Source organism: Parasteatoda tepidariorum, chromosome 2, assembly GCF_043381705.1.
Source record: "Parasteatoda tepidariorum isolate YZ-2023 chromosome 2, CAS_Ptep_4.0, whole genome shotgun sequence".
Taxonomy (NCBI): Eukaryota; Metazoa; Arthropoda; class Arachnida; order Araneae; family Theridiidae; genus Parasteatoda; species Parasteatoda tepidariorum.
Genome location: NC_092205.1, coordinates 31841524 through 31855337, shown reverse-complemented (window position 1 = coordinate 31855337; position 13814 = coordinate 31841524). Strand labels below are relative to the sequence as shown.

General features: G+C 28.6%; 1 protein-coding gene across 2 annotated transcripts in view; it reads right to left on the bottom strand.

Moving 5' to 3' along the window:
• LOC107450426 (uncharacterized) overlaps positions 1–13010 on the bottom strand; it is a 36838-nt gene extending 23828 nt beyond the window's left edge. The window contains exons 1-2 of one of the 2 annotated variants that reach the window (XM_043049234.2): positions 12510–13010; positions 7677–7709 (exon numbers count right to left, since the gene is read on the bottom strand). In XM_043049234.2, coding sequence (XP_042905168.1) covers positions 7677–7701 — 25 coding nt within the window. In that variant the 5' untranslated portion in view covers positions 7702–7709; positions 12510–13010. Of the gene's footprint in view, positions 1–3974; positions 4281–7676; positions 7710–12509 lie in introns of those variants that run through there. The other variant, XM_043049235.2, reaches the window with a different exon arrangement.
• Between the last annotated feature and the right edge of the window lie 804 nt (positions 13011–13814).

Here is a 13814-nt window from a genome sequence, read left to right as displayed (position 1 = left end):
TTAACTTTTGCTAATTAAGGTAAATGAAGGTTAAAAATCACCACAAAATATGTTTACATTATATTTAAATATTTGTAGAAGAATGATTTAGCTTAATGGAAAAACTACAGAGCCCATCAAAAAATAAATTCTAACGGGAAAAAAAAAAATATATATATATATATATATATTTTAAAAAAATTAAAATATCTCGCTAATCTTATATGTCTAAGCAAAGCATCCACTATAGAAATTAAGGTATTGTGGACACGGCAATAAAAAAAAAAAATTAACAATGTTTTGTTTCGTAAGCATTTTATATTTTTAATATTTAAATAAAGTTTACTTCATCTCTCGATTATCTCAATTTTTTAGACTGAGAGCGAAAGCAATTTAAGTTACTATTATTCTGCAATTTTTTATAAAAGAAAAAGTCCCTTCGCACTTTGCACCCACCAACAAAATATCTTATGTCATTGGTATTTGTTTTGCAATAACAATGACGTGCATCAACGCCACTCCTTTTCTAAATTTCTGAATGAAAACAATGCGTGAATGACTAGTCGTGTCTTGAATAACCGCTGAGTCAGAGAGCCGCAACGATGTATACCTACATACCTAACATTAAATTTTATCGGACTCCTATTTAAATAATAAACTATGTTTAATTCATACAATTAATTGTTTTTGCAATAAATACGTCAATAACAGCTGCTGCTATCTTACTTGCGATTAGTTTAAAGAATAAACAAAATTTAAAACAGACAATGAAACATAACGTGAGTAAAATTTGTTTAAATTGATTTAAAACAAAACTTGCTTGCTAACTTAATGTTCAAAACAGTGGATTGAACGACTTAGTAGGCTTGAGNCCCCCCCCAAGCTCTTGGGCAAATTCTAAATCCCCCCCCAAATTATGTTTTATTTAGTGTAAAAATTCCCCCCCCAAGCTATAAGTGGGTGCATTATGCGCCCACCTTCCCCCCTGATCCTGTAATAGCCATGAAAGTCTATGCTAGGTCTACAAAAGCTATTGTGCAGCAGAGAAAACACAATTACTTCCAAAGCTGAACAAACTGTTTAGGGAACACAAGGCATAATTTATTGCAGCTACTTTCCTTAAAGCACAAAAAGTCTCATTTTCATATTCTGCAGAATTTTAAAGATCATTTATGCAATATTGTAATTTTAGTATAAATAAATTTTCTTCGAAACTAATTAATAAACATATTTTTTGTTAGAAGTTTCTGTTGGGTCCCACAACAGTTCAGAACGTTTTGACAATTGTCTGTCCTCTTGATTAAGGCTATCACTATATCACATGATTACATGCATTATTTTCTGAAATTGCCAAAATAGAAATGTTTGCCACTTTTTCACTAAAATTCTAGTAATTTTACATTACTAGAAAGTTAGAAAGAAAAAAGTTACACATATGACTTTTCAGGAATGATGGATTGTACATCAACTAAATGATGAATATCTTGAATCAATCTGACAAGTTCCAGATAAAATAATTTAGCTTCAAGCGGCCTTCGAATTTTAACTACCCGATATTACACCACTTTTGGTACTTTTTTTTTTTACAATTTTCAAGTGCTCAGTTCAATAGGTCTAAAGCAAACTGTACAAACTATTAGATTTTTTTTAAAATACTAATTAATGGCATCTCAATGGCTATTCGTTGATGCAATCCAACATAATAAAAATCTTGTGTATTCAAGCTAAAACTTACAAAACCTTCGTGAAACTACCAGGGCAATTTGCACTGCAGTTTTTCTGACATTCAAATTTATATGTTTCCTATGCGTGTTTTATTCCCATTGTTTTTCAAAATGTACACTTTATAGATTACATTTGAAACCATAATACTAGTGCCACATACTTTACGAAACACATTTCAATTGATAATAAATAAGAAATTTCATTAGAGGGATCACCTTTTAATAATTTTATTACCCTTTAAGCCAACATATATGTCTACAAATAACAGATATTTTAATGCCAACTGAATGTCTTGGATGAAAAAATTTCAGGTTCATGCATAGACAATTTTTTCCTTACTAAAACACAATCAAAATTGGCAGAATACTTTTAAATTTGAACATGAATGAATTTGTTTAATGTTTACATTTATTTTGTTTTATACACATAATACATAAAAATATTTAAATTTGAGGATAAATCAAGAAATAAAATTATTTAAACAGTCAAATGTGGAAAAATATTTTTAGGCTCAAAACCACCACAAGTATCACCATTTATTATTCTAGGAACCATGAATTGTACTCTCTAACAAATAAAGGAGTAAAAAATTTTAAGTGTCTGAATTCATTATATAAACACATGCATTATGCCTGCTAATTCCATAGAAATGTGTTTTGCTTGCTACTGTTATTTTTAAAGAAATGCTCCGTTTCAACATTTGAACATCAGCAATAAATTTAATGCAGATGTTATAATAAAATAAACAGATGTTAATTGTTTACAATCAAGTTTAACTCATTTGACTAATTTAAACATAGGATTATAGAAGACTAAAAACATCAATATAATAAAACACTCAAAATAATTTAAAATGTATACAAAAGTATGCATTTATCATGAAATAAAATTCTTGGGTATGATTGATGGCAAGAATTATTCCTGCAAGGTCTATTTCTAAGAACATAATGCATTGTATTTCTTTATGCAACAGAAACTTGGAACATTGTTGCACTGATTAAATAAAGTTCAACTGAAAAAGAACCTAATTAATTTTTATTAAGTGGCTCAGTTAAATTATTGAGCATTTTAGTTTGAATAAAATCTCTTTCATTAAGAATAAAACAATCTAACGTCAAATTGAAAGAAGAAAAAAACACAGACTGTTAGAAGTTTAAAATCCTCGATTTTGTACGATTCTGTACATCTGCCGCCATTTAAATTTATTTTGGCATATAAGAAAAAGGATTTGTTATTTTGCTTATTTTCGTTAACAGTGGAGACGGGGATGAACAATGCTAAAAATAAACTAAGGCCATACTATCCAAAAAAGAAAAAAAAAATTACATTTTCTGAATCTGAATTTGAAAAAGAAATACATTATAAAAGCATAGGAAAACTCTGTATTAGTTAACTGTAGCTAATTAAGGTAAATGAAGGAGAGAAATCACCAAAAAATATGTTTACATAATATTTAAATATCTGTAGAATGATTTAGCTTAATGAAAAAACTACAGAGCCCATAAAAAAAAAAAAAAAAAACTAACGAAAATAATTATATTTTAAAAAATTTAAAATATCTCGCTAGCCAAGTTATACAATTTTTTTTAATATCTCTAAGCAAAGCATCCACTCCTGAAATTAAGATATGGTGGACATGGCCAAAAAAAAAATTACATTGTTTTGTTTCGTAAGCAGTTCATATTTTTAATAATTATATAAAATTTACATCATTCCGCTAAGATAATCTCAATTTTTCAGACAGAGAGCGAAAGCAATTTAAGTTACTATATTCTGCAATTTTTTATAAAAGAAAAAAGTCCCTTTGCACTTCGCACCCAACAACAAAATATTTCATGTCATTGGTATTTGTTTTGCAATAACAATGACGTGCATCAACGCCACTCCTTTTATAAATTTCTGAATGAAAACAAAGCGTGAATGACGAGTCGTGTCTTGAATAACCGCCGAGTCAGAGCCGCAACGATATATACCTACTTACCTAACATTAAATTTTATCGGACTCTTATTTAAATAATAAACTATGTTCAATTCATACATTTAATTGTTTTTGCAATAAATACGTCAATAACAGCTGCTGCTATCTTACTTGCGATTAGTTTAAAGAATAAACAAAATTTAAAACAGACAATGAAACATAACGTGAGTAAAATTTGTTTAAATTGATTTAAAACAAAACTTGCTTGCTAACTTAATGTTCAAAACAGTGGATTGAACGACTTAGTAGGCTTGAGATATGAAAATGGGAGTAATAAAAAAGTATAACTTACTTTTATTTTTTCAGGGTTTCTATAAAAATAATCAACCTTGGCTCTAATAGCAAAAGAGAATATCGAAAAATAATAACTTTATTGGTTGCCGTAGACAGTATATTTTGGGCAACTTTTAAATGTCAATAATATTCTACGAACGCACATTATAAAGATAAATTTCTCAAATAAATAAACCATAAATAACGCAAGCACTATAAAAAAAAAAGAAAAAAAGAACAGACTTGTAGGCGCAGCGATCACCGTAAATAATTCATCTGAACATTAGACAGCCAACTGAAGCAAACAAGTGGTCAGGCAAGTAGTAAGGGGGAGCGCAATTCTAGGGAGTGCTAACCCCCATAGGTTCCTCCAGGAACTAAAACTATTTACTTAAAAATGAAGCGGGTTTCTACTAGGATATTTCTCAAAGTAATTTTGAGAGTGACAGAAAAAATTCTCAGCTACTTGATACAACTAACTATTATCATTATAATAATTACATAATATTAAGCACGTTTTCAATTAAAACGATCACAAATTCTATATCCAACCCAAAAAAGTAACCTAAGTAAATGCAAACATAGTATAGTAAGAAAAGAGACGTAACAATATTTTCCTACAACAAATAATCTAAAATCGTACTACATAATTTTTTTTCTTCTTATAGCAATCAACAGTTACTTTTATATGTAATGTTTAATAATTACCATTTAACATAATCATTATGTTTTTAAGATTATTTTTAATACTTATACACAAATATTAATTAGCAACACACAACAATCATTAACTTTATTACCGGAAAATATTTTGTTTCTTAACAGCGTGATATTTACTCGAGACTTAATATCCTCAGTAAAAGGGTTTCTAAAATATTTTAAGCCAATTTTTAACCTTTTCAAACGCCGTATCAATTTTGCTAACCTCCTGAAAAAGAAATTCTTTTAACAGACGAAAATAAAAATTTAGTTACTGTTTTGAGCAATAAATTTAATATTTATTAAAATTACAATGTCAATACATTCTGTAACTTTAAGTTTTATGGCTCATTTTTAATGACTTTAAAAACTATGAGATAGAAATTTGTTATTTAATGAGAATGATCCATATAAAATATTTAATTACGGAAATTAAAAGTAGGTGTTTTCATTTAAATTTAAAAACAAAAATTACTAAAAATATTGACACTGGTCCATTTTTTAGGTTCGCCTCCGATTTCAATACAATTGATTGAACAGAGCGAACTATTTAAAAGGAAAGGGGCGTTGGGAGATCTGGACAAAGGTCAAAGAAGTCATGTCAAGCCTAGGGGTCATGCCTACGGCTTTTAAACCGATGGGACAATACCAATGGAGGCGAAACAGATTTTGCCAAGAAAAGTTCCTTACGCGATATTGCGTCCTCTTAAAATAAATTACCGTTTTTATTATTAGAATGAAAAATTGCGAGATTAGTTAAGTTATACAGTTGGTGTTTTAAACAATCACGAAAGTTTAACAAAACATACGTATTTTCTCCACATGCTGACGGAACAAAAGCCATACTTGCTTTCACTAAATATATATATATATATTTTAAGTATGGAGCTTTATGTTAATCTGCATATACAAAAGGAAAAGCTTTGACTCATCTATAATGCTCTCACTTTCCATGAAATTAGACAACTATATTTTTAAAACATGTAATCTTTAGGAGATAAATGGAGAAATTAAAAAGTTTTGATTTCAATATTTAGTAACTATAGCGGCAATTAGTACAATCGACAATAAAGCTAAAAAAAAAAAAAAAACAGGATCTCACCAAGATGGAAAGCTTAAATTTTAACCATGAGTTAATTAAAAGACTAACTAAGTAAAAAAGTAAAAAAAATCCTTTTTTTTTTGTACTCAAGAGTTAATTACCGCAACTGAGAATTATGCAGATTAAAAATTACCACTACTATAATTTTGACCACGTGATCCTTATCAGATAAAAGGAAAAATTGAAAGTTTTATTTCGATATTTACTAATTATCAGGATAATTATGGGGTAATTAGTCAGAATGACAGTGTTAAATAACACTTTTTTCATAACAGAAGTCTCTAATCTAAATCGCACGTTCCTTATAGTTTTCGATATTTGGTAATCATCATAATTAACCTGATTACGTTTAGCTTTAACATCGTCAATTCTGGCTCTTCTATTAAACCACGATAGTAGGTAGACTACTTTTGTGATATGGCAAAACGTATCAGTTGATGTATTCGAACCCGCTGCACGTGTCTAGTGTTTAAATAAAATAAAGGCGAGAATACTTTCTTTTAAGAAATATAAACATTCTCTAATGCCAATTTTTCACCGAATCTGCCAGGGTCTTATCCAAAGAACAGCATTAATATTGCATGAAAATGTGTTCGTATTATCAAGTAATTCGATAATATTTCAACTGTGCTTCTGTCTCTATAAGAGCATATCCTTTCCCCTCCTCGCCTTGACGTCGCCAACATGCACCGACGTCAAGGCTATCTTTTTTACTTTCTTTTATTCATTTGTTAGGAATTATCTTTCATTTTGAATATTTGAGATTTGAATTTTTAATTACATATATATGCAACTTAAAACGTTTCTTTTACGTTAAATTTGATAAACAGGGTGACAATTTAAGATATCAGAATGAATTTTTATTTTTTAATCTAAGCTTATGTAATTTCCAATTTTTCCCCCAGATACATTTGATAATTTCAACTTAAATTCCTAAGAAAAATTAAAAGAATAAATTAATGAAAAAGAAATCTAAGAAATGCTTTTTATGAGAATTTTTATTTTTGGTTTCTAAACCTATTAAATGTAGTTGTATTTTGAATTTTTTAACACTGGTATGTTATTTAAATTTTTGGTTAGCGTGTGATAAAAAAGCATTAGTTTTTGATTTACTTAATGTCAAAGTTAGTTTAATTTTATTTTCTGCAACCACTTACTCTTACATTTAGTTCAGGAGCAATTTATTATTCAGTTATTAAATAAAACCAAGGCGGAAAGGGCGAAACTGTATGTAATAAACTGTGAGCAGTTCCGGGGGCTGGTGAACGATGCAGAGCACAGGGTTGTCACAGTAAATAGTTGCTTTTAGTAGCCTACAGCATGAAAACAGTTGCCTAAATAACAAATATTTTTCAATAATATGACTAAAATTTTATTAAATGACTTAATTGTTATACCATGATCTATTTAGTCAAGTTGATGGCAAATATGATAATATTTATATAAACGTTAGTGTTCCTAAATTTTTATATCAAAAAAATTAGTATATTTTCAGAAAATTAAATACTTTTGATTACAAAAATTCATTGAAAAAAATACTTCTCCATTGTCTAAAAAATTCCCTTTCATCAATAATTGATTCAACAAATTATATATATAAGTTCAAAATGTAGAGAAAACGTGGCAAAAATTACAGAACAATGAAACTAGGTAAAAAGAAAAATCCGAAGAAAAATAAAATTACTAAAAATCAGGAAATTAAAAGAACCTTTTCATCAGCTCACACGATTATATCCGCCCCCAAATTTCATAAAAACGGACGTTCTTACAAAAGGAAATAACCGTCCCTGCCTACCAGTTATAGATAGCTGGTACTTTTTTTGTTTTTAAATCTAATAAAAAGTTGCTTTACATGAATAATAGAAAAAAATATAGCACTGAATGCAATAGCTAAAATTAAACTTGAAATAAATCAATTACCTGGAGACCTGGGAGAACTTTCCATTCCAGAATCTAAAAAAATAAATAAAACTTATATTTATTTCAAAACATTTAACCATTTCCAAAACAAAGAAACAGAATCGTTAAAAAAATAAACTGCAAAACGAAACTATTTAACCTTGAAAGTCTGTCATTTACAAATTAATTTCATCCTGAAAAATGAATAATAGATTATTCAAATAAACACTTCCAGTTTCACTGTGCAAATAAAACCCTCACACTAAAGATAACAGATAAATGACTTAGTCAAGGAACGTTTCCTGATTTACATAGGTTATTATTTGTTTCCCCTTTGACAATTAAGACTATTTTTGCTAGCAACGAAGAACAAAATTTGTAAAAAATATGCTTACATACTATTTGAATAACCTTAGTAATTCCAAAGAAATATATTGAAAGTAAATTTAAAAATTGACATACGGCAAATTTGCCAAAAACGCATGTACCCGAGTAGAAAAAGAAAAGGCAAAGCACTAACTTTAAAATAAATCGAAACAGACTGAAAATTGAATGTAAAATAATTCAATTCTCAAAACACGATAAATTAATATATCGATTAACATTACATACATTTGATAGTTAAAAAAATAAAATTGCAAAAGATATAAAAATAGCAGTAAATAGTTAATTGCATAAAATAGATTGAAAACAAAAGCATAAACAAATTGCAATTCATTTCAAACAATATTTTTAGAATAAAAAATGAGCAAAATTAATCCAGTAATATTAAGACTTTTTCTAAGAAAAAAATAATATCCACGATTCTTTTTTTATAGAATTATATCCTCTTAATTCAGTGTTTCTCAAACTTATGACTTTTGTGTACCCTTTCTAAATTTTTCGGAACGCTGTGTACCACTAGTAAAAAATGAATGTAATTTTTTAAAAATATGCTTTTCTTTTTTGGTACAAAGTTTTGTTAATAAGTTTCTTTCTATCAGTGAGAAGGATGATATTGTATTTGCTGTGATAAAAAAATTGCACTTAAGTTAAAAATCATAACTAGCTGTTGACACCACTAATTTTATTAACTGTCAACTCTGCAAAAAAAAGCCAATAGAAAAATATGTAATCGTAAATTTTCATGGCTAGCTCAGGCAAAGTGAGGCATTGTTTCTGATGTATTTTTTCACGCTGAATGGAATGAGACCAATATCACGAGACTATAGGATGAACAGTCTAGTTATAAGAGCTTCATGTACACAAAGTAAAAATTTGTACATGTACCCATCTACTTATATATCTAAGCAAGAATTTATTTCCTATTTATTCCTTTACGCTGAATCGACAAAATTACATTAGAGTAAATAGAATGAAGAATTCAGAATATATAAATGTTCGTGTATAAAAAGTACTATTTTCGACAAGACTTTTGTACACTTTATTCATACTTTTGACTTGCATAGTCTTAATCGATTAAGCGTAAGAAATCACATTAGGAACAATGTTTCGCTTGCTTAGATATCAATGTTAGTACATAAATCGACATAAGTACAAAAATATACATAAAACCCTTTTAACAACTTAACTATTGGTCCGATCATCTTTTCATTGTTTTCATTAGATTGAGCATAAATAAATGCATCAAAAATACCTCACTGGCCTATTACCTGTATAAATGCTATACAATTCTTTAATATCACTCTCATGTTACCTCTGAAAAGAATGAAGCATATAGAAGAGAATAAGAGTTTCCAACCATTGTTTATAATGACATAAAGCTGTCTTTGATGAAAAGTCCCAGGTATTAATTTCTCCAAAGAAACACCCTTTTTTTTTAGAATTACTGGACTAAATAAGATTTAATTGATTTAAATAATGAGCACCATAACGTTAACCTAAAAGCTCACGAGTCAAGTCTGTTGCAAGAATGAGTAAATGATTTTAAATCAGAAATATTAACAAAAGAATAGAAAATGTTTGGAGAAAAATCTACCAAAATCCTGCCAATAAATAAATGAATGGCAACTCAATTGAAACAATATTTAAAAAAAAGAAAGAAAAGGAGCAAAGTAAGATTTAATTTAATGGTATTTTAAAAATTTTTTAAGATAGGAGACTATGTGGAACTTAAAACTGCATTTTTTGGAATATATTTATTCTTCACCTCCCCAGATGACATATTTGAGGGTCATTCCACAAAGAGAGAGAACAAAATATATATAGTAAAGAAAAAAACTTATTTTTCTGACACTACAACTTATAATATTTATAAAGTCAAAGGTTCAAATTAATTGAATTTCAAGTAGTTTTTAATACATTTGTTTCATTTTAATAGCAACAGTCAGTGAAACATTGAGAGACCCAGAACATGCAGTTAAAACTGCTTTTTGACAAATTTTAAGCCAGGGAATTTTATTTTGACAAGTAAATCAATTGCACTCAGATTAAATAATTAATTGTTCTTAGTTTCATTATTCTTCAGTGAATTTAAAATAAATTTTGTTTAAGAAATATTTTGTTGAAATTTCATTGAACATCTGTCCTGCACATGAAAGAAAATGGATTATTTTTAAATAAGGTAAAGGAATATGCATTATGATTTCAAATTTTATATTTAAGCATTGATTTAGCATTCCTATGGAATGAATTTATAGATATACAACTTTTACCAAAACAAGTTTTGAATATATTTTGCCCCGCACGCCCGAATAGTTACTCATGAGAGTGCAAGAATCCTTCTCACTGAATCCGCTCTCGGCGTATGCATGTGTGGACCTATATGTCTTTCAAACATACAGTTAAAATGATTGGCGCTTCAATACACTAAAGACCGATGGTACATCAAAATTGATTGTGGTGGAATGAATTGTGAAAACTTAGAATAGAACCAGTCGAAAACTCTGCTTTTTGCATAACTCTGGGCGAAAATTGAAAAGGTAAAGAAAAATATATCACTTTAAAAGGGAAAATTAAGCATTTTTTAAAAACACTAAACGAAAAAAAGCCCCTTTAAAGGCTGTTAACATAAATAAGCTGCACTTTAAAAATGCTATGCACACTCTAAAAAATAGTTTAGTATTAAAATTCTCACACTATAAGTGATGCATTTAAAACTTATGGACATAAAAACTGTCTCATATTGGTTTATATAAAACAGTTTAGGGATATAAAGAAAGTTTAAACTATCCAGAAAAGTTTTTTGGCAGCATCACTGTGCTGTTATATATAGAAACCGCATCTCCTAGGTAAAACATTTATTATACATCAATGGAAATTATTGGCTCTCATACCAATACCAAGCACTCAATAGATCTGAAAAACTCACGACATCTAGTTTTTGTGCCAGCAGCACAGTTTGTAAGGGAATAGAAATAGTGGTTGGAAAAGGTAAAGAATATTCTCAGACCAATAATATTTTCCAAGAACAGTTTTATCAGTTTGAAATCTCTCTTAAAATTATAGCGCTCTTAATGAATACAATCTTTTTCAAAAGTAAAATCTGATTATTGTTATAAAATTTTAAGTTCTTCTATACAAAAATAGATAAAATAAGCCTTTTGATTATACACAATTTTTTAATAAACTAAGATGTGTTAAAAATAATAGAAATCAAAATATTGTAAAACTGCAGTTAATTAGAAACTAAATTTAAGGTCCCACTTTAACTAACCAATAAATCCGCATATAAAGTTATTATATTATATCAAATCAATTATCTAGTTTTCTTCCTTTATTTTATTATTTTTTCTTCACAGCAAACAAGATGAAAATAACAGCTAAGTTTGTATATCTTTTTACATCAATCACTCAATAATAAACCACTAATTTTTTCCTCAAGCTATACACATCTAATTTTTTTACTACTCCATTATTTAGAGTCTTTGCCCTATTTCTATAAAATAAAAATAGTCTATTTGACATTGTCCAGCATTTCAAAAGGTGGGGGGAAAATAAAAATAAAAATTTAAATACAATAATAGTACAAATTTTGTTTCAGCATGCAGGCGTTAAAGTTCAATCTTATTCATTCATTACTGTGCTGCATCATTACTTGATCATTTTGCAATAATTATGAAAATTAACTATGCTTACATTTAAACGTAATTTTTATTTCTATTTAACAGAAATATTTGTATCATATTTAAGGAAAAACAAATTTTAATATTAAAAATAAATGAAAGATTTTATGAATTTTAATCTACTGATTTTCTCTTAAGACTGATTTCAGCCCCCAGGACTTAAGAGTGGCGTCACACATGTAATAGTTCCACACTTTATGAAAACATAATAAAATAGCCTTCAGCATAAAAATATCAGTTTAAGGAATCTATAGGTTTGAAGCTTTAAGAATTATAGGTCCATTCCATGATAATTCATCATTTTTTACAATAAAAAAAATTATAGCAATAATTTATACAAAATTTCCCCAGGGTGACATGTGCACCCTTGCTATTTGGAATTGCAGTACTCAGAATAGTAATAGAATATAGTACTTGGAAGATAATATATTTAGCAGTTGTCAGCTTTTGTATTTTTTTTTTTTTTAACGAAGGGTTCGGTAGAAATGTTAACAAGGTGGGAACTTAGTTTTCTATCCTAGCAATATAAATCAAACTTGTTCTTCGATTGTGAAATTCTATAAGGGTTCGCCAAATACAATAAAAAGAAAGTAATTTAGCATTAAATGTTAAAACATCCCCCACCAAGGGCGCAAGGAAGTTCCATTGAATAAACACAAACAAACGATGTTAATGCTCAACATAAAGTAGATAATTTCAACATAAAGTAGACATTCATTAAATTTGATCCAGTTTAGTTTCACAATGAAATAAATTATTAGAATAGCAGAAAGAGTAAAATTATTCTTACCCCTAACTAATTACGACAGCAGCTTTAAAATTATGAAAATATGCTTAAGAAAGAAGGAGTCAGTAATCCGGTTAAGGAAACATTTTGTAATTAGCAAATTTTCCAACTAAAATCTCTGGACCCGCACCAATAACCAACAAACGTGACCAAAGGGAAATAGTGAAGTAGTGAAGTCAGCTGCCAAAACTAGCAAAAGGGTTGCCAAATGCTTGAACAATAGCAACAATGCTGCCAATGTTGTTCTTAGAAAGCTGAAATATGTTGCCAAAAAACCCAAATCCCTTATAAGACAAGTTGTGTGCGATTATTATTGTTATTAGTTTGTATTAAAGATTTGCACTCTTATTGATTCAAATTTCATAAATTCTTGCTAAAGCTTCGAGATTTTTTTTAAAAGTTTACAGTGATGAAACACCTCGCAGACCCAAAATGAGGCCATAAGAATATTTCACACTTAGAAAACAAATTGGCGAGAAAACTTTAAACTAAATCTAGGGACACAATTTTTGTGCTGGCAACCCAGATTTATAATCTTTCTAAATGCTCGGATTTGATTGGTCGAAATCAAAAACGTAAATATATTTTTGCATATAGCTTTTTTATTGCAGTAAATATGATAACGCAATAAAGAAAAGATTTAAATTCTATTATGATCTAGTATTCAGAATATAATTTCATTTCCTTAAAATTTCGCAAATCCTTCTCGAATTTAGTAGCTGAAAATTTGGAAATTTAGAGTAGCTTACATTTTTGAAGGCCATTTTCTCTGTATGCGGCACACGCACTTTCGTTAGCAATCGAGGGAAATGAGAACCCGGCGAATATCGCAGGTGCGTGAGAAGTGTGAACAATCCCTATTGGCGAACTCTCTTCGCATGCTTTCCGCGTGTGGAAAGTCTTGGAAGAAAGAAGTACGTCAGTTTCTGTTTTGGGTTATTTAATTTTATTATATTTTATTTTATTACCCATTGTATGGTGACCTCACTTTTCAACTTCATTAATCAAGATTAATAATAAACAGTGCGCATGCTTTTTTATGGCGACCGCTGCTATATGATAAATTTTAGAATTCTATTTTTCACTTTTAATTTTGTTATGCATCAAGTTGATGAGTTTATTTTTCAGATATGGGACCAGAGAGATCACATAAATACTTCTTGAGTTGTGAACAAAAGAGATTTTAATTATTTGAACTATAATTTTGTTTTTATTGCAATCAGAAATTCTAACCTACAATTCAAACTGGATCGTTTTCAATACTAATTCAGGTGAATATCGCAAATAAAGAGGGAATACCTTAAGCGT